A 22,500-nucleotide genomic window follows, 5' to 3' on the forward strand; every position below is an offset into this window, starting at 1 on the left:
AGGACAGCAGATGGTGGAAATATTATACACTCTGTGATGGTGTCTTGATATTGTGTAAGAGAAGGCCTGTGCTGTATATTTTACTTTACCTTTTCCCTTTAGTTTGGTGTAAATTCTTTACAGTCTACCAGAACAATATCTTATGGGTTAAATTGATGCCCTAATTTTTTGCATGTAGTTATAAGACAAAATGGATTGTGAATTGCATAATTTAAACATAATTGTGACTGTTGCTGATAGAAGAAAAAGCATACAGGGTTACAATGGAATGCTTGTATTTCTTTTGTTTTTGTTTCTTTTTTTTTACTTATTTATTTATTTATATACATGAATGGAACTGCACTCACATAGTTTATGCTTGTTTCTCCTTCTGGATATGGTCTTACTCATGTCTCCAAGATGTGGTTTTTGGAAAGTAAAGGAATCCATCCTTTATTTATTTCTTTTTTGCATATCACAATATATCTGCTGTCAAAAAGACTAATACTTTGATTATAGTGGCAATTCATGTAATTGTAATATGAGAACCTGTAGAAATGATGATTTTAAAAAAGTTCATGTAGTTAGCCTATAGCCAAACAGAAGAGAGAATGAAAGAAAAACTCTTTTGTACAAAAGTTTATTTAAGGATGAGATAGCAGTTCAAATTCCTCCTGGATTTCACCTTCATGTTCATCTCCTGGACAGACAAGGGGTCTGTTACTATCATTGATAGTTACGTTCTGTTGGTCCGTATATATTATTATTACTGTTACTTGGTCAGGAATTACTATCACCAATGTCAGTATATTATTTGCAATAAGAATAGTTTTTTGAATTGAAAATAGTTACCATTATCATTCTTGTTAGGAGGCTGTGGTTTAATGGCATCATATGTGGCTGCCAAAAGATGGCTAAGGTCTAAAGTGAGGTTATTTTATTTAGTAAAAGGTAATTGATCTTCATTTTTGTTCTGTTACCATTGCTATTGTGTTACAACCATGATTTTTAAAATTATTATTATTACTATTACTCTGAAAACTTTGTAACAGTCTATTACTATCACTTATTACCCTATGTCTTCCTCTGGATAAAATCCAGGAGCATTTTGGAACTGACATCTCATCTCCCAGTGAATTTCTATTTTGCCTCTTTGGAAGAAAAGGTGAATATGTAGTCATTTGGTTATACAGTCTAATAATCTTTAAGTTCTTGTTTGAGTTCAGTCTTGACATGCAAGTATTATCATCCTAATATATGTCACCATCAGTATGAATCTTTAGGAATATGCTCATGTTTATAGAGAGATTGTTGAAAAGGGAATCAGGTTTTGAATAAAGTTGGATAAAGCAAGATTGCATATTACAAAACATGATTAAATTGGAAGGGATTCAGCTCATTGTACAATAGCTTTTCATCATGAAATGAAAAGATTAGTGACAACACAGCTTGCCATTAATGCACTTGCCAAATTAGAACCTGTAGCATAATGTAAATATGTTCTCTCTGTAGATATCCATGCTGTATTTTTTTATGGTATAGTGGGAAGTGTAATAGGAAGAGCCTGTATTTCTCCCCACATGCATTGCAACATTACTTATTTTAGAATTTATTGTCTATTGAACTAGTATGTCTACAGCTCACTTCATGTATTTCTTGAAGTGACTATGAAAGCTGAAAGTGTAGCATGTAGAACTAAATGCTGTTGAAAACACTTGTAATTGCTGTATAATATACGCTGTAACACTGAGAAATTGTACATAAAGTAAATAAAGGGGATTTTTTTCTTGACTATTTTACCAAAAATAAGAATGTTTAGAAAACATTGGAGGTTTGAGAACTAGTCCCTTGTAATGATTGAGCCACAATTTTGAATATAAAAATATTGAAATATTGTTATGGTTATATATATTTTATTTTCCAACTTCAGTATAGGTTTTGAATCTTAGAAAAAAGATATATGTGTTTGTCCTTGACTTTTGTTGGTATAATCATGATATAAAGTGCTTATTCTGAATAATTGTTTGTTTTCTAAAACTGGCATTGTCATTATATTGTGCCTGCTTTTGGAAAAGTGTTTGGATTTCCTTTCTAAATCATGGTTTTATAACTTATTTTTAAATATATCTACTTTTACAGTACATGTGAAGTAGCCTTGGGCCACCTGAAATGCCCTAGACAATGCCCGTAGACACAGTTCTAGCAAATGGAAAATTGACAGTGTTCTTGGTTGCAGGAGCTTGGGTTGTGGGTGGCAGCCTCATTCATGGGGATGAACAGAAGGCAGCGCATTGTCATGGCCATCATTGTGAGCGGTTCCCTTGTGTACATCATCCTCACACAGGTTAGGAGAGAGCTTAAGCCTCTTCAGCTTTGTACTTGGTGTTGATTGAAGTTTGGTTTAGGATGATAAGTCTAAGCTGAATATTGTCATGAAAAGGTTGATAATGATGGTTGTTATTAAGATTATGATGGTTAGTATGAAATTGATATCATCATTAAGTTGATCATTGTGATGGTGATTATGATCACAATTTTACTGTTTTAACTTTTGTCATTATTTCTTAAGGGAAAGAGTCGTCGGTACGGTCACGAAATTCGTTATCCGGTCCTCATTGCTTTAGTTTTTTAGCTAGGTCAAAAACGTTTTTACACATTGTGCATAGATATGTGATGCTTGAGTACAAGAAATTTGATTTTAAAAAGCTGCATAATTTTTTGCGCTAGAAAAAAAAAACGAGCGAGATGATAGAATTCGAAAATTATGTAACGGCTTCCTTATAGTGAATAGTACTGCAGCTTCCTTCTGACCAGAGTTAGATAACAAATAGGAGTACCAACTGTAGCATTTATGTAAATCTATCTGAAACGACAATGTTTCAGTTACCTTGCAAAAAAGTGACTTTTTTTCGTCAGAAAATCATTAATTTTTCAGTAAAAAATGTATTTGGTGGAAATAATGCATGACTTAGCTACAGCAAGTAGATACGAACTGGACGATCATTTTGCAACAAGAATTTTTAAAATCACATAATTACATAGAAAGTTATACTTACTTTCATGCATGAAAATATGATTTAGAGAAAATAGCCTTGTTCATTTAATTTTAGGTCGTCTTTATGTTAAGGTTAGGTTAGGTTAGGTGGGAGTGTTCTCTGAAAAGTACACTTCCAGATGTCCAGGCTCATGGTCCCCTGTCATTTACATATCAGAGTACATGATAAAGCATATATTATGCATTTCTGATATATAAATGACATATTGCCAGGTTTTCAACAGGTTTAAAACAACACGTGTACTCCCCATAACTTTATCGATTGCACTGTTCTCCCGTCCTTGCTGCTGCTGCCTGCCTGCTGAACACAGCCTAAACTATCATACAGCAGTATCACACCAAATTGATTTGCAAAAACAGCAGAAAAAAGGCTGAAAATACAAGAAAAACAAAGTATAAAGCAAAAAGGGGTGTGGCAGCACAATTTAAATACACAAGACCTTTAAATTGTGGGAAGGAGCGCATTATGCATCTGGCAACCGAGCGCCTGGGGTGCGTCACAGGCTCAGGTATCCACACAGAAAATTTGAACAAAAAAATTATTTTGTGACCCATACCGACGACTCTTTACCTTAAGGGGACCGTCCCTGAGAATGGCCACCTTTCCCTACTCTATACATCATAAAAAAATATCGGTTAGAGATAACTGATTGATTCTTTTTGCATGCTATAGAGCAAAGAATTGCGCTTCGTTATATATATAAATTTTAACTTTGCTCCCCCATTGGGGGGGGGGCACCCCCCAAAAAGTTGAAAAAAAATAGCTGTTTTTTTTTGGTATGTCTTCGGTACTTCCCAACTATCAGAGCTCTTTACAGAATATTCCCCCAAAAATGCTAGTGTTAGATCAACTCTAGCCTATAGCCATGTAAAAGGCCGAATTTTGAATTTCCTTTTTTTTTTTGGCGGGGGACAGCTTGACATAGAGAACTATTTTTGAATGCGTTTTTCAGCATTAAAATATTATTATTTTTTGATTAAGGCAAAAATTCAAAAATCGGCCTTTTACATGGCTATGGGACGCCGAGGCTCTAGTGAAAGCAACAAACTGCATTTGGATCGCATGAAAATTACGTGAGTTGGGAAGTAACGAAGATTCATAAAAAAATGGCCGAGCTACGGCGTTTTGTATTTGGCACCTTGCCAAAGTTCGTTATCTGTTATTTTTCTCTGAATCTAATGATATTATATATCAAAAAAATGCTTATTTAGTGTACTTTGCAATGCAATGATTACCAAGTCAATAGGAATTTTCATGTTCAATAGGGACGCTATTCTGTAAAGGTATGTCACTTTTTTTTTTTTTTTTTTTTTTTCGTTGTTCATTAAAGTTGATATTTTCGTGTGAAAAGCTTAATAAATGCATTTTACCATAGAGACAACTAATCTAAACCAGATAAAAACCTTTTTTTAAAAAAAAATTTTTTTTTTATTTTCCATTTTATTTTTTATTAATTTTTTTTTTTGAAGAAATGGGGAACTGTGGATGGCAACATTAGTACAAAATCATTCTAATTATAAAGTCCTGGCATGAATACAACATGGTGGTTCAATTTTGAGAATTTCAAAAGCATATGAATTTAGTACATTGAATTCGAGAACTTACGAAAGTCGTTGAATATTCCCCATGCCTCACACAGGGGGGGGGAGGGGGAGATGGTCACTGGGTGTTTATAATTTTCGAGGAGGATCATATGTACGTGAACGCACGCACATAAAGTTAAAAAGATTAATCATCATCATTTAGTAGGCCTACATTGACTTTCATATCTAAATAATAAAATTTATTAGTTATCCCTCTCATACCCATTTTCTTTGATAATTGTCAATATTAACAGATTGCAAGGGAGAACAAGTGTAAAGTTTATGATTAGCCATTTGCACCCATTATCTTTACTAAGAAGTGCATAAAATCATGCAGACGCCTATGTGTTGTGGGATATTTGCCAATTTATGGTGCCTAAGACTTACGGTAACGTCTAAACATATTCATTTTTATCGGGAACGCACGAAACGGATGCAATAGCTTTTTGAACGCCAGACGAAGACTATGCATACAACCGATCTCAAAATTCCATATAGTTTTTATTTCATAGCAGGTATTACTGAGTACTATCATCTTCAACATGAAATAATCTGTATCTCGCTTATACATCCGAAGTTTAAAAATCCGACATTTAGGTAACATTCGTATTGAATTGGTCTGTACAACGGTAACTACCAATTTCAAATCAATTCAAATTGCCCCCTGCTGTGATGTACCGACCGTTGAGCGAAATGTAACGGAAATATTTCAATCCTTCCTTATAAGGCTATTTTTAAACATTAGTGCTTCGTATGTGATATACGTATATATTACCACGTAAACTAAAACATATTACCAGGGAGTCTCGATCAAAGCATATTTCGTGTGTAAAAGGACACAAAACATACATTATTTTTTAGTTATATTTCACAAAATATTTCGTCATAAATCACGGTGATATAATTTTTTCCTGATATTGGTATAAAAGTGTTCCTTGAACATTCACGAACTCATATCTATGCGCAATGTCATAATTAAATGCCTTATGCACGATTGCCGCAAGCAAAAGTCCACATAGGTGTACCTGGGCGCTCAATAGCGACGTACCTCTCCGGGTGCTGAGGCACTCGCACGCTGGCTGCAAGACAACGAGCCATAGGAGGCGGTTAATACTCGTTTGGTAGTTTCCTCATCCATGTACCTATACTATACGCTAACTATCTTAATTTAACCCCCTCCCCCCCCCCTCTCTCAGGGACGGTCCCCTTAATGTTAATTATATTGATCAGGTTTCAAAGCTTTAAAAGTTGTTTTATTTTAAGACTTCATAACATATTTCCCTCCCAACTTAGATGCTTTTTCATTAGGCATTGAGAGAATAAACTTTTGGAGACTAGTCATTTACACCTTTATTTGAGTTAGTTTTAATCAGTTAATAGATTTTTTTTTTTTTTTTTCTTTTTTGAGTGTGATTAAGCATGTAAATAAAACTGATTTTTTCCTTTGATTATCAAGATATGAAAAGATTGAATTGTCAGATTGAGTGATTGCATTAAGAGGTGTCAGTATCTCTGGTTCCTTCATCTGCCAATGAAGAGAATCAAGCGCAGGCACATATTTCTATAAGAAAAGCTAGAGAATACGTGTATTTCAAGTATACGCTTACAAGGGGAAGCTGTCCAAACTCAGCATTTTCCTTGGCCTTTGCAGGCCTTGCTGGTTTTTGGCAGTGCGCCGGGGGAACCCACTCAGCCAGAGGTCAGAAAGCTGTGTTCATTTGACCTGAAGGGAGAAGGCAGTACCAAGGTAATAGTTTTCACATTTATATGTAGATTTGCATGGATAATGGATATGGATATTCCATGTTTTAAGTGGTCTAACAGTCCATTCAGAATAATCACCTCATACTTATTAACAACCAAACATTTCATTGTATTTATCCTAAAATGTGATCATACCATATCTCCATTCCTTCTGATTATCTCATGTATAGAAATAGATATAGATATACATGTGAATATACTTAATATAAATATTTATCTATAAGAATGTATATCTATATATACATATACATGTACATATATTATATACACAGTGTTTGGGTGTGTGTGCGTGTGTCTGTGCATGTGTCCGTGTGTGTATGCGTATTATGTGAACTTGTAAGTAACCTTCACTCCTGTGTATGAGATCAGTCTCCTTGTGTCAACTACTCGTATTGTCTTTTGATGCTCTGCCAGTGTGGCTCTTGAAGTATGAACCCTAAGATGAAGTACTGAAGCTGTGGTGGTTGCAGTCTTGTACATCACTGCATACAATCTCCTATTTTGTAAAAATAAGATTTATGAAAATGAGTGATTTTTATTTTTTTTTATCCTTCAGTAAAACCACATACAGTCTTGTCTTGTACTCAGTGTATAACATACCTTATTAATTGAAATGGATTCTAATGTACTTAATTCAGCTACTATAGGTTCAAACTAGCAACCAAAATGCATATCATCCATCTCTGAATATGTAAAAATAAGAAAATCAAATTTGGAAACAAGTGATATAAAAAAAATATTCACATCACTTTGGTGGTTTGGCACAATGAGTGCTAGGTGTATGATTGTATGTATGGCAATTGCACTCTAACAAAGGGTTAACAAGGTATATGACCTGGTTTGCTGTATGTTGCAGTGAAAATCGAATAGAAATGAGTCCTCAAAGAATATGGCGTGCCTTAATATACCTGATGTTTGGAGAACTATTCATGTATAGACATATGAGATGAAGTGGATGGAGCCTGTGACCCTGTGATAAGTGAAGTCAACGTCTTTGAAGGCAAAAAATGGAACATCATCAAATGCAAGGGAGCATAGTGTGTAACTTGGTCTCTAGTCAGATAGTAGGAGGAAGATGATCTTGGCTGACATAGACTGTTGGTTCCCCACTGCACTTGAGGGTCATTCATATAGTAAACATGGGCCTTGCTACCTAATGCCATGTTTAGCTAGCTTGGTGATGTAGGAAGCATCATAGAGCAGCCATGGGTTAGTTTACCATAAGTAGAGCTCACCTCTAGTCAACTTGTAGAGGGCTACATTGGGACAATAAGATTTGGTCCTTGCTGCCATATGGAGATGCATGGAGACTACCCATCTAAGATATTTTGGCTGTGGCAGAAAGTAGCAGTGAGACTGTTTACCAGAATAAGGGACTAGTAAACCTGCTAAAGGCTATATTGACATGGCTTTTGGTATCAAAAGTAGGAGCTTTCTATGACTAGCTGCCATGTGAAAGCTGCATTAGCATAGTCTAATCACAACAGTGGCATGTCACCAATACTTGTACTGGAGAGGTAGACCTGCAGGATTGTTAAGGTATGGAATGTCTTCAATGTTGCTTGTTCCAGTTGGGCCCATGGATTTCACAGGACACCAAAGGCTAGCCACCACTGCAGTTGCATGTCTGGAAAGAGCAATTATCAGGGAAATCCCTCAGGCAGCTATAATTATCAAACAAGGGAAGGCAGGTGCAAAAAATTACTGCCAATTATGGATGGTGGCTCCCATCCAGTAGGACTTACTACAAAGTTATAATGTGTACCTGAATGAAGAAAGGATAAAAAACAAACTGACAGAAGCAGAGAGGACAAAGGACCCTCTCTTCCCAGAAAAGGCCCCCCTAATCCCTTGCCCGTGGTTGTCGTGGGGGGGCTTAGGAGACGGAGACTGAGACCCACTGCAGGGATCTCCCCAGTCTAGGGCCTCAGTCCTTGACTCAACTAATTTTACATGGTCTTTTCCCCCTCCAGCTTTTTATTTCCGTCCCTTCTCCAACCCCTTCTACTATGTACTTCCTAAGGTGTAAGTGCTGTGCTGAAAGGATGAAAGGCTGACCTTGTGCCAGTCCTAAATGGCCTGCGGGAACTATGGGCACGGTACTCCCCTGATTTAGTTGTCTAGCCCTTACCCCCGTACAGGGCACTGGGAGTGGACTGTTTATTTCCCTTTACATAATCAAGGCTTCCCAGGGCCAGTAATGAAGATGTAATACCCCTATTAGGGGCAATGAGGCTTACCCCTTCATCAAATACCCCCACTAGCTCCCTGACCCCAGGCTCTCCTCTGACTATGACTCCAAACACTGAAACTACTAGCCACTCCTGAATGCCTACTAGTGCATTACCCACCCAATCAGAGACTCAATCTCCAGAAGACATTCCTACCCTCCCAACTTCCTCAAATTCATCAACTCTACCCCTACAACCTTCTTCATCAAACACCCCAACCTCCCTTATTAGTACCTTACAGACTTATTCTCCATCTCTCCATAATACTACCTCCCTCAACAACACTCCCACTTCCACACGCCCCCGTCCTTCTACCACCACCAACCCTACAAATATCTTAACTACTCTATTTAGCCTAGCTAAATGGGACCGATTTTTCATGATCCCCCCTACAGCTACTCCTACTCAGGCAACACTCTTCTCTTTCAACAATGTCTCCAAAAATATGTAGGCAGAGTCTCTTTCTGTACCCGATACGATCGCTCCTGTCTCATAACAGTCAGATCTGAAGCTGAAGCTATAGCATTATCAAAACTAACTGATCTCTCTGGCAACCCCATCCCTGTAGAACCTCATCCAACTCTTAATACTTGTACCAGAACTGTCTCTATCTCCCCAGCAAACTGCGTAGTCGATACCAAAGATTGGTCAGATTGTGAAGACTTGCTCGGCTGCCTCAAAGACCAGGACGTGATATCAGTAGATTGCTGCTCCATTCCTCCTAGAGGTCATCATAAGAAACCCACCAACATTGCCAAAATTACTTTCAGTACACATGACCTTCCCATTCGTATCTAAATTGGTGGACAGTCCCTCCCTATTCAACCATACCAACCTCCTCCCCATCAATGTCAAAATTGTTGGTGATTTTGACATCCTGCCAAACACTGCCACTCCACAGACTGATACCCCCTTTGTGCCTAAGCCGGTCATAACAGATCAAACTGCCCGGCACAAACACGCACATGTGCTAACTGCGGTGGCCCCCATAATGTATTTTATAGAGGCTGTCCCTTTTACAAGTTCGAGTCTGAGGTAGCAGCTCTCAGATACAAAAATGGTCTCACTCTATGTGAAGCCAGACAGGAAGCAAGACAAAGTTTCTCTTATACTCCCTACTCCAGTAATGTCGCTCGCTCTGCCCCTCCCCCTCCACCTCAAGATGTTCCTACACCCTCCCCTATACCTACTTACTTCCCCACTTCCACTTCTACATTCAACCTCCCCCAGTCAAATTCTTTTGCCATTCTAAATCCAGACACCCCAATCTCAAGCACAGCTCCAATCTCAACTACAGCCCCAACACCATCACCTCTCCCTCCCCGCACTACCCGCAGTAGACAGACGAAACGTTCCACCCCTTCTTCCCCTACCGCACACTCACTTCCACCTACCTTTACCTTTACTCCTCAGACACCAGTCGTCTCTTTCCCCCCTCATAAGAAAACCTTTGTTCCACAAAACTCTCTAACAAACTCCACTGTAGAAACTATGGAAGACATTCAAAGCTATATGCTTGAGACACAAAATTCCATGACTCAAGCTCCCTCCACACTTGAAGTTATTGCCGATATCCATACCCCTCCCACTCATATTCCCCCTACACCCCTTCCTCCTCCTCCCTATTAATACAACCTAACCCCCAACCTAACCTATCCATCCTCCTGATACCCATCCCCCTCTTACTCATAGCACCCCTACACCCTTTCCTCCTAGTCCCTCCCAAGGCAACACATCCCCTTCAACTCCAAGTATCCATCCTTCCGATATCCATCCTCCTACCACTAATATTCCTCCCACACCACTTCCTCCTACTCCTTCCCAACACAACCCACCCCCTTCAACTCCAACTATACGCACATTCTCCCTTCCTCCATCCCCTCTATCCTCTATCCTCTATCCCCACTCCCTCCAGGATACACACGGAAATCACTCATGTCACAACACCCCCCAGATTCCCCAACACGTACCGATGCTTTCACCCATAAAACAACCAAGATATAGCTCTCCTACATTAGAATATTTGCAGTTTCCATTCTCACAGACCAGACCTATGTTATATCCTTGCTTCTTATAACAACCTGTTCTTCCTCAGATGCATAAATATCCTTCACTTGATCTAATTCCCTTACCTAAACCACCATAACCCTTTCCCTCATCAACCCCCTTACCTTCCTATAGTGCTGTATGACCTTAGATGTCTAGCACATTTATTTCGCTTTTAACCATTAACCATTCCCAGAAAGGACAGTTCATCCTTTGGCAGTATCCCATTCTCCCTGATATATGTAATGTATGTGCGTAATGTAGACAGCAGATTTGAAGTGGGAGTACAGATTTAAGGTCAGATTTGAAATGTACCACTCGCTGTTACAAGGATATCTCATTGGATCATCCAGATGCTTCACTGCCATGTGGCCCAAAATACAGGCATTAGTCTTACATGAGTAAATGCACTCCTGGGTGTGTGATGTGTAGGCAGGGTGCAAAGAACACTTGTGTGTGGTGACAAGATTATGCCTTCCTTTGCAATATTATTTTGTCTTTTTCATCATAAGCATTTTTTATAATTTTCACCTTAAATAATGCAAAAGTCCCTTCCTAAATACCAAATGAATAATCACTCTCCAAGAACTTTGCACACTTATGGCGAGTCTTTCCTGTCATCCCGGCCTTCAGTTGAAATGCTTACATTGGCAAGTTCGCATCATCCTGGCCAACAGTAAAATTTTCCCATGATGGCATGTTCATGCCACCTACTCCTCAAGCTAAAAATTTTTCATGACATGATGGTCATGTCGTCTGGATTGAAGGGGTTAAGTTTAAGTTCTGTCAGAAGACTAACCTCACCTCTGGTGACTAAGATTCCAAAAGTAAAATGGTTTCAGAAATAATTATCTAGCCTATATTTCAGCACAGAATAATATAGGGAGCACTCGCTGATAAGTTGTATCAGCACAAGTTTTATGTTTTTCTATCTATCATTATGTCTATTTATATTTGTACGTTTATATTTATATATACTTATAATGATAATATTTAATGGCAGGGAAGTAACAACAGCGCACCTATCATCTATGTGGTCACTCCAACATACCGTCGTCCAGAAATGGTGGCTGAACTGACGAGACTTGGTCAGACGCTGACTTTGGTGAAGCGCATCCACTGGATTGTGGCCGAGGACAGCCTCACCTGCACTGCCCCCATTACAGGGCTGCTTCAGAGGCTTGGTAAGCAAGTGGGTTGTGTTTCATAGGTTTATGTATGAAAGCATACCTGTCTCTGTGTCTTTTGTATCAATGTGTATATGTTTGTGTAAGTGTTTGTGTATATGCATGTGTTTGTGTGTGTGAGGGGGGTGTCTCTGGATGTCTGTATGTATGTATGTATGTGTCTCTTGTCTTTCTGGTTATATGTATAACTTTATATCTGTGTGTCTGGGCATCTGTAAGTCAGGGTTGTATTATACTCATTCATGTAACTAAGGGAGCAGTGTAAGTATTATGAATATGGTATCCCTTTATATATTCCAAGGTATGTATTTGACTCTCAAGGTATTGAAGTTTCTTGCACTTGATAAATTACAAAATGAATTAAAATACTGTTGAATGTTTACTCTCATGGTGTGAGAGCTAAATATTCAAGAAGACTTTGTTCTTGTCTCCTTAGATAATCAATTTGATTAATGACTTTATGGTGACAGGCTTTTCCTGTGCTGAACTGAGCCATGCACCAGGTTGCATGTGCAGTCAGTCACTCTAGAGGTGCAGGGAACAGACATTTACTCCGCTCTGTGTGTGTTTGCCTGCTTCATACCTAATTTTCCAGTAATCGAGACCAACAAGGCTTTAATCCTACTTTTGAGATGCTATAGCTTTTGAACAGCCATAACCAAAGCCAATCAAGCAAACTACTCTTTAGTACACACAACTTGGAGATCGCTGACTGTGTTTGGTGTGTAACTTTGCCGCATAGTGAGCTGACTCAGTTTATTAACTCCTTGAATCCATTTGCTTCATGCAATCACATGGAGCAAAATATGGGCATTAGGCTTATATAAGCTGCCGCTCTACCAGGTGCGCAGTGTAAGCTGGGTGTGCATGGACACTCGTGTGTGGTGACAAGACTATGCCTCTCCTTTACAATGTTATTTTGCATAAAAGTTTTTAGCTTCTTTGCCATTTTCTCATGTATGTATTTGTCCTTTGATTTGCTTTATCAAGATGGTAATAGACTGTTTTCCTTACACAGACTCCATATCACCTCTCTGTGTAGTAAATAATAATGATAATGATAATGGCAATAATGATAAAGAAATAAAGAAAATGTTCTTATTTTTGTTTTTCTTTTTACTTTTTTTTTTCTTTGATACTGTTTTCTTTAATATAACCCATACTGCCACAGCGGCAGGAATAAGATGCTGAACATGGAAAAGACATCCTCTCTGGAGCTGGCACTCTTCCAGTCATGGCATACATTCCACACTTGTTCCTTGATGGGAATAAGGAAAAGCCCCTTTCTATTTGCCAAATGAGTCTAATCTAAGTTCACGTCACCCGGCCCGCAGTAATTTTTTCTCATTGCAGCATGTTCACATCACCTGCCCCTCAAGCCAAATTTTTTCTTGACATAATGGTCACACCACTCGGATTAAAGGGGTTAAGTCTAAATTGGATTCATGCTATCAGTTTTTTTGATAGAAAGTGGAAGAATAGCATGGAAACGCCTCTACTTGTAAATTTTGATGGTAAAAGTACATTTTGATTATACTTTACATTGCTTTTACATGTATGTATGGAACCCACCTTTGCTATGAAATGATTATCTTTTAAATTTTGTTAGTCTAATTCTTCATTTGGTAATCATGTTAAGGCCTAACAGGTATCCTTGAAAGTAAGTTCTATGACTAGGTTTTTTAAAGCAAACATGGTATGTGTTGTTGCCATTCATTAACTCATTTTTTTCTTAAATGAGCAGCACAAACTGAGTTTTCACCTTGTTTTTTAGTTACAATCTTCACTAATGTTGAGTAAGGAGTTTTGAAGACAGTTAATATCTGGGATTGAGAAGGAGAGTGGAGGCCTTTCTTCTAATTCTAAGAATTTTTCTCTCAAGGTATCAGAAGATAAGAAAATATCCATATATACCTATATATACACAGGTCTCTCTTATACACACCTGGCAAGTCCCATGCCAGAAGTATACCGGAAGGAGAGGTATGTCCCGAGAGGCGTCTCTAACCGCAGGGCTGCTCTGGAGTGGGTGCAAGAACATGGGTCTGACAGAGGAGTCCTGTTCTTCTTAGATGATGACAACGCAATAGATGTTCGGCTCTTTGAGGAGATGAGGCCAACAGAAACCGTTTCCATGTGGCCAGTGGGGCTTATAGGAGATTACACAGTGAGCTCACCCATTGTTAAGGATGTAAGTGTATTGGAGAATATTTGCAGGTTCACGGTGTTTGAGGCATGAATTAACAGACTGAAGAGACAGGACATATCATACTGCTGTTAGTTAGGCATCATAATGAATATTTGTTTTTGTTCTGTTCTGTCTGTGTCTCTGCTGTTGCTACAGCTTCTGTCTCTGTCTCTGCTTCTGTCTGTGTCTCTGCCTGTCTCTGCTGCTGCCACTGCTTCTGTCTCTGTCTCTGTCTCTGCAACTGCCTTTGTCTATGCTTCTGTCTGTGTCTCTGCCTGTCTCTGCTGCTGCCACTGCTTCTGTCTCTATCTCTGCCACAGTGTCTGTCTCTGCAACTGCCTTTGTCTATGCGTCTGTGTCTGTGTCTGTGTCTGTCTCTGCCTCTGTCTCTGCTTCTGCTTCTGTCTCTGTCTCTGCCTCTGTCTCTGCTTCTGTCTCTGTCTCTGCTTCTGCCTCTGCCTCTGCCTCTGCCTCTGTCTCTGCTTCTGCCTCTGTCTCTGCTTCTGCTTCTGCTTCTGCCTCTATCTCTGCTTCTGTCTCTGTCTCTGCTTCTGTCTCTGTCTCTGCTTCTGCCTGTCTCTGCTTCTGCTTCTGTCTCTGTCTCTGCCACTGTGTCTGTCTCTGCTTCTGTCTTTGTCTCTGTCTCTGCTTCTGCCTCTGTCTCTGCTTCTGTCTTTGCCTCTGCTTCTGTCTCTGTCTCTGCTTCTGCTTCTGCTTCTGTCTCTGTCTCTGCTTCTGCTTCTGTCTCTGTCTCTGTCACTGTGTCTGTCTCTGCAACTGCCTTTGTCTCTGCTTCTGTCTCTGCCTCTGTCTCCGCTTCTGCTTTTGTCTCTGTCTTTGTCTCTGCATCTGTCTCTGTCTCTGTCTCTGTTTCTAACTCTGTCTCTGCTTCAGTCCCTGTGTCTGCTTCTGCCCCTGTCAATGCTTCTGCCTCTGTCTCTCTCTCTCTCTCTCTCTCTCTTTCTCTTTATATCTGTGTTAGTTAGCTGTTCAGTATTTTTATCCCAGGGGCCTACAAACTTTTAACCTGTTCTATATGGTTGCCATTCTGCCTGCACATGGCCCAAATCTGGCATAAGGTTTACTTGAGTGGTGACTAGGTGTATGGCTTGTAAGTGCTTGTGTTTGGTGTCAAGACTCCTTCCCTCCACTTTGGAATATTATGCTTTTTCTGCATTTTTTTTTTTTTTTTTTTTTTTTTTTTTTGGCATTACCAAGTTCAGTATTTGTCATTTGATATGCAATATCAAGATGGTAATAGACCGTTTTCCTTGCACAGACTTCATACCATCTCTCTAGATAGTTTACAACTCCATGCAACAATTATAATAAGTAACATTTTGCTATATGTGTTTTTTTTTTCATGCTATTCAATTTCTTGGAATACATCCTATGCTGTTGGTCACAGTGTGCAGGAATAAGACTGTGAGCATGTAAATAGTGTTCTCCCTGGAACTGGTGCTCTTACAGCCGTGGCTCATGGATATTACAATCGACTTTTGATTACCATTAGAAATAATGCCAGAGCCCTGTCCTAAATTCCCACTGTGTAATTTTCCTCCAAACATTTTATGCACATGTAGTGGGTCATTCCCATCACCCTGGCCATCAGCCAAAGTTCTCATGACAACATATTCCCTTCACTCAGTCCTCAGGCAAATTATTTTCATTATTTGATGGTCATGTTACCCGGATCCAATGGATTAATGTGGCTTTTATGCCTCTCTCTTTCAATCAGTGACAAACATTTTCAGGGTAAGGTTGTTGCCTTCTACGATGGCTGGCCAGCAGGGAGGAAGTTCCAAGTAGACATGGCAGGATTTGCTGTAAATGTTGGCTTCTTGAAGAAGCAGGTAAGATGAAATTATTTGCTGCAATGAAGTCAGATTAGACATTGGCTCAAAATTTTATTAACAGATTGCTGTTTTAAGGGATTGTGTCATCAAGTCAATTGTAGTAACATTTCTGTAATTTTATATAGTGATGCTGTGTTATGTTGATGTTAGTATTCCCAAACCATTCCAGAAAAAAGTGACAATGCCGTACATAGCTGGGCATGAAGAAGATGGCTTCTTGAAGTCACTAGGTTTAAGCATCAAAGATATTGAAGTGAAGGCTGATGGCTGCACAAAAATATATGTCTGGCACACACGCACTGCGAAAAACCCCTCAAGAGCACTGAAGTTGGAGAAGCATCAGAATGACAACATTAAAGTACTTACAGACAATATGCGAGAAATGGGGATGATAAAATAATTTGCAGAGATTTTTGTATACTTATTTATTTTTTACCTGTTAACTCAACAAATGGTCTCAACTTGTTGATTAGGTCACATTTACGTATGTATGTTTAACTTTTACCAGGAATCATTTTGGATTGTGATATTATGAATGTTCCTTTTTTGGTTGCAACTTTGAAATAATTCCCTGGAATGAAAATATCCTCTAGTCCCTGCAGCCAAACATAGTTGTTGAGAAGGAATTTGTTATTGATTAAAAGCTTTGTTCTTATGTTATCCTTATCTACTACTCTGAGGTAATTAACTTATATCTTTATGCATACTGTATTGAGAAAAGGAAAATATCCTGATGACAAGATATTTCATATATCCAGTGATTCAGAAAGGAAAGGAGTTTTATACTAGCTCATTAGTAATAGTTTTTTGCATTTGTGAAATGCAAGCTTCGACTTGAAATATATGGCATACAAGATATTTTCATATGTTATATGTTACTGATGTAGAGTTATACATACACAAATGTTAACATATGCACCTACACACTCAAATGGGGTACAGTCACATGCCTTCTGGCACCATGTAAAACTTTTAATTGATGAGGGTGGTCTTTTCATTAGCAACATGCACCTTCCCATTGAAGTTGCAGAGTGCGTGTGCTAGTAGTAGTTGTAATAGCTTGATCACTTGTTCTTTTCTCCTTTGTCTCTTTTACTTGCTTTTCCTTCCATTATGATTATCCATGGAAGGACTAATTAGACTCACTTTAATCTTATTTAGTTTTATTCTACCTTAGTTCTGTTATATAGATATATATATATTAACAAAGTACTTTCATGTTATAGATATTAGTAGGTCTGTGACCTACAAATACTTGAGTGTGATGTCCCCAGTATCACTCAGAATTCTGTACTCAGAGGGCTAACACAGCTTTTCCTTCAAACTCTTCCCACATGATGAATCTCAAGCATCACTCATTACTCATCTTTCACTCCCTGGGGATTTTTGCTTTATTCCTTCACATATTCTGCGAGTGCCCCTGATTTGTCAGCTAATTTGGCAAAGAAGATGTGAAGTTTTGATGGACGACAAGACCAGACGCTTTCAGAATTAGCAATCTTTTTTGGAAAGGCATATGTCTTTAATTTATTTAAGTAGATTAGGAACATGATGTTTTCTCACACCAAATCTTTTGAAACATGTTTTTAAAAGTATCAGAATAGACAAGATATATCACAGAGAGTTATTCTTGGCTGTGGTTTGCACAAGATTGGTTAAACATTTTAATTGTATTGGAATAGTTTTTGTTTGTTATTTATGTATAATTTAGTTATAGTTTTTGTTATCTGCAAAGCCATTCTTTCAAGGGTTTTTAGTTGCTTTATTTTTGTTAGTTTAGGTTTGCTAAGTTTCTTATTTTGAAAACTGCTTTATATGCTGTTGATGCATGTAATTACTCATTATTTAGATAATAGATTTTATTACCTATTTTGTCTTTTAACTTTTTTATTTATTAAATATTTAAATCTCATTTCATATGTAATTGCCAATAAAAAAGGGAATGTATACATAGTTTGATTTTTTAAAATGATTTTTCAAGATTATGAAATAATGTTATGGGAATAAAAGGAAAACATTGGTATTGGCTAAGTTACAGTGGCAGAAGAGGAGGATGAGATTTTATACTTTCATGATTACATATTTTTGGGAAGTGGAAAGAGCTTATGTTTTGAATTCTTTTTTTATATATATAGTACTGAATCACTCTTAATTGATGTTTGTTTATTGTGTTGTGTTTTGCAGACTGTATGAGTGTGCTAGCTATAGCAACTATTTTCAGGTATGATTTTGTATTCCTGCAAGTTGCTAAATGTACTGGGACTTATGTCACATGTGGCCCTTCATTTTAAATAGACCTAGGATGCATAAAAAATGGGCTAAATGTTTGTGTTCTGTGCTTCTAGTTTCTCACTCAGTGACATGATGTGAGGCCCCTGGTGCATGGCTCGGTATGACATTGGTAGGTCATGTTGTGAGTAGGCTAGAATGTCACTGATAGGGGGCAGGTCAATAGATATATGTTACCGATGAAAATTAAACTGTTGGATCCAGGTGCCTTGCAGTGAATACATGGTATAAAATCTGGACATTAGGCTTAACCTCTCTATGATGGGTACAGCTTTAACCGTCATATCGTAACAACCTATGACGTGTAAACATGTCATGACTCACAGCGGGTGGGGCGGCTGTACACAACTTAGGCCTAGCCACAAAGTCTAGACTGTTGCTAAATATGAAATAACAAAAAATCTGGCCCCGTTACCATAGGTTAATTGACTTGAGACTCTCCCAGTTGTGTAGCTTGTAGACGGACCCATACAAATACGCATGTGTCATATTAAGACTCCTTTTCTTTCCTTTGCAATGTTGTCTTTTTTCTGGATAAGTTTTTTTAATCATTTTTCATGGTCTATGATTGTCATTTGATATACTGTATCAAGATGATAACTTTCCTTGCACAGACTACTTATCATCTCTTTATGTAGTCCACAACTTTGCAATATCAATAACAAGAAGTAACATTTTGTTATCTGTAATTTTTAAACATTTTCATATTTATAATTTTCCTGTAACACACCCTGCTTTGTTGGTCACAGTGGCCAGGAAGAGGACTCTGAGCTTGGAAATACCATCCTCCCCAAAACCAATGCTTTTCAAGCCATGGCTCATGGATCTTATATTCCACCCTTGCTTATCAGTGGAAATAATGCAAGAGCCTCTTTCTAAATGCACACTGTGGCTAATCTTTTAAGAGCTCTGTGTACTCATGACGAGTCATTCCCATCACCCTAGCCTTCATCTAAATTTTTCATGACAGCATATTTCTGTCACCACAGGCTCAGCCCAAGTTTTTCATGATGTGACAGTCATGTCAACTGGATCCAGAAGGTAAATTTTCATTAGGCACCTGTGACAGAATCATTGGCATAAATAACCCTTGGAGGGTCAATATGTACTGTGCTGTATGTCTGCATAATAATTTCAACTCATTGGCATTGAGCAATGTTTTATCGTGTCATAGTGTAAAATTCCAAGTGCATGTTGATCACATCCTTGGGATGATATCATGTGTGCCTGACCATGACTTACCCAAGCACAAAATGGCTTGAATTATTTTATGCCCATCCTTACCAGATGTATCAATAAAATTATTATGTTGGTAGCAGTTTAATGATGTACAGGTCATGGATGCCAAGTCACTCCTTAGGTTCATAATTGGTGCCAGACAGTCCCATGCATTTGTTTGAGTTTTTCTGCAATTTTATTTTTGCTAATTACTGGGTCACTTATGGACACACTATCTTTTCTTGGCCATCAGGAGATTAAAAGTCTAATAAAGTTTTAATATATTATAGTTCAGAAGTAAAAAAGAAAGAAAAGAAAAAAAAACAAAAATTGTCACTTAAATGATGCAAACAGTTCATCTTGAATATCCGGAATATGATACATAGAGCTGTACAAATGTTAATCAGCTTTGGAGACTGATACTGTGTATTGTTAAAGCTATTTTATCATTTGATCATTGGTTTATTCACATATTAAAGACAGCAACTGTGGAATGGAGATTGGTGAGGGAAAGTTCAATAAGGATACCATTAAGTCACTGCACAGCAATATGAAGTAGAGGAGAATATGTGAAGTGTTTGCGGATTTGAAAGATTTAAAAGTTGTACATGGATTTCTTTTTCCTACAAAGATTTAATGCATTAGATCATTTGCCATTATATGTCTTCCTTAGGAATCTTGTTGAATATGGTAAAAACATTGTAGATTTATGTGATTGACAAATGAATGACATTTTTAACATATAAACCTTTGGTATTAAGAAGAGAGAACTCAGTACCTATAAATTAATTTTGTATGTGTGTATGTGCATGTGAGTGTGAGTATGAGTATAAATATTTGTGAGTGTGTGAGTGAGAGTGAGAGTGAGTGAGTGTGTGAGTGTGTGTGTGTATGTGTGTGTGTGTGTGTGTGTGTGTGTGCATGTGCGTGTGCGTTTCAATACAGGAGAAGAGCCAAGGTCAGGTGGTCCCGTCTACAATATTTAAATTGTAAAACTTTAAACTGATGCACATTTTTGGTACACACTTTGTATTTTGGGAGACTGTTCCATGCTTCAGTAGTTCTGTTTGGGAAAGTAAATTTTTTGACATCTTTATTGCCTCTTTTTACATTCAACTTTTTGTTGTGTCCTCTCATCCTTGTGTTCAAGATTAAAAGTTCATCTTTATATAACTTCACTCTTCCTGTAATACAGTTGAACAGCATAATCATGTCCCTGCTTTTCCTTCTCTCTTCCAAAGTATTAAGTCCTAATTTCTGTTGTCAATCTTCGTAAATCATATCTCTTAGACTAGTTACCCATCTTGTGGCTGCTCTTTGAACTCTTTTCAGTTTGTCTTTATCCTATTTTAAGTGTGGACTCCATACCACTGCACTGTACTTAAGACTAGGTCTTATGATTGCTGTAATAATCTTCTTTACCATTTCTTTGTCCATGTACGTGAATGCCCTCTTCATGTTGGCACTTTGTGGACCTTTTAATTTATATGATCATTTGGGCTTAGAGAGTGTGTGTGTGTGAGAGTGTGTGTGTGTGAGAGTGTGTGTGTGTGAGTGTGTGTGAGAGAGTGTGTGTGTGTGAGAGTGTGTGTGTGAGGGTGAGAGTGTGTGTGTGTGAGAGTGTGTGTGTGTGAGTGTGTGTGTGTGTGTGAGAGTGTGTGTGTGTGTGAGTGTGTGTGTGTGTGTGAGAGTGTGTGTGTGTGTGAGAGTGTGTGTGTGAGAGTGTGTGTGTGTGAGTGTGAGTGTGTGTGTGAGTGTGTGTGTGTGAGAGTGTGTGTGTGTGAGAGTGTGGGTGTGTGTGAGAGTGTGTGTGTGTGTGTGTGTGTGTGTGTGTGTGTGTGTGTGTGTGTGTGTGTGTGTGTGTGTGTGTGTGTGTGTGTGTGTGTGTGTGTGTGTGTGTGTGTGTGTGTGTGTCTGCATTGATTTCTAGCTTGTCATATCCAAGGAAGAAAGAAATTAATGTTTATTGTAGCATGATAGATGCATTTGTCGGATAAGATTACTCTAAGGTACATAAGATTCAGATTGCCTTTGGAGGCAGAGGGGAAATAGAGGTTTTGGCTATAAATCTCATGCATGGAAAAGAGGAGAGAAATTGAAGGCTAGTTTATTTTTGGAATTGATGAAATTTCAAGGAATTAGAAGAACATTGTGTGGTATCTCTCTGTATTTTTTTAGATAGAAATAATAGACTGACTCATTTAGAGGTGAACTTTGTAGTCAGAGTTAGTTTTCACTTTGCTCTGTGACAGGTATAGTGCTCTAAACACAAACAAATCCTTGACAGAGTTCCTAAACTTGGTTGAGAAGGCTCCTGTGTCTATGTGGTTAAACACGTTTGTTAACCATTTTCTGTTCTTGAGCTCTTGTTCTCTAAGGAATGTTAGAATATTCTCAATACACATTAAAGTGAATAATTATTTTTTTTATGGATCGGCTAATGTTATGATTTTTGTAGTTTTGAAAGAGTGCCTTTTTTGGAAATAATATATTTTTTGTATATACATTTAAACAGGTAACTGTATTTTTATGTTAAATGTACATATAACCTGATGATGACAGGACAAATATACATGCAATGTGGTCTATGATTTTAATTTTCAAACTTTGTTTACAAATAGATGGCTTGAAAAATGCATTGTCACCAAGGAGACAATTAGTAGGCCAATCTGTCTTCTCCAAATTAACTCATTCCACAAATATTTGGGAAAATACACTTTTTCCAATGCCTTTAACATCATTACTGTTATCATTATTGCCATTGTAGTGTTAGTAATATCACTACTAGCAATTAAGATAATGAATACAAATGCCTAAAAAGATAAAGGAAAAAAGTTAATTGACTCCTTGATGTCTGTGCTCTTGTGGAGCCATTTATGTGGAGACAAAATTGATAAACTAAAATCAGGGTGATATAGCATGCACATATGGCCTCTGGCTTCAAATGGTTAATTATTATTTAGAATTCATACAAAGTTCCAAAACCTTTTGTTGCAACATTTCCAAGTATAAAGTATGATTGCATTATTATTCTGGATGTTTTTTTTTACAGCATGTGTCCCATGAGAAAAAGGTGAAAATAAACTTTTGCAAATCTTCTATA

The 22,500-nt window shown here is 37.9% G+C and overlaps 1 protein-coding gene across 8 annotated transcripts in view; it reads left to right on the top strand.

The window, feature by feature from the left end:
- The window catches only part of LOC113803090 (galactosylgalactosylxylosylprotein 3-beta-glucuronosyltransferase S), a 42,879-nt gene that overhangs the window by 19,848 nt on the left and 531 nt on the right, over window positions 1-22,500 (top strand). For 6 of the 8 annotated variants that reach the window (XM_027353796.2, XM_027353794.2, XM_027353799.2 and 3 more), the window contains 6 exons: window positions 2,216-2,323; window positions 6,270-6,365; window positions 11,663-11,843; window positions 13,775-14,037; window positions 15,789-15,887; window positions 16,060-22,500. The exon at window positions 16,060-22,500 is cut by the window's right edge and continues 531 nt beyond it. In XM_027353796.2, the coding sequence (XP_027209597.1) occupies window positions 2,216-2,323; window positions 6,270-6,365; window positions 11,663-11,843; window positions 13,775-14,037; window positions 15,789-15,887; window positions 16,060-16,290 (978 nt within the window). In that variant the 3' untranslated portion in view covers window positions 16,291-22,500. The remainder of the gene's footprint in view (window positions 1-2,215; window positions 2,324-6,269; window positions 6,366-11,662; window positions 11,844-13,774; window positions 14,038-15,788; window positions 15,888-16,059) is intronic. The other 2 variants (XM_027353798.2, XM_027353802.2) reach the window with 2 other exon arrangements.

This window comes from Penaeus vannamei, chromosome 6 (assembly GCF_042767895.1).
Source record: "Penaeus vannamei isolate JL-2024 chromosome 6, ASM4276789v1, whole genome shotgun sequence".
Taxonomy (NCBI): Eukaryota; Metazoa; Arthropoda; class Malacostraca; order Decapoda; family Penaeidae; genus Penaeus; species Penaeus vannamei.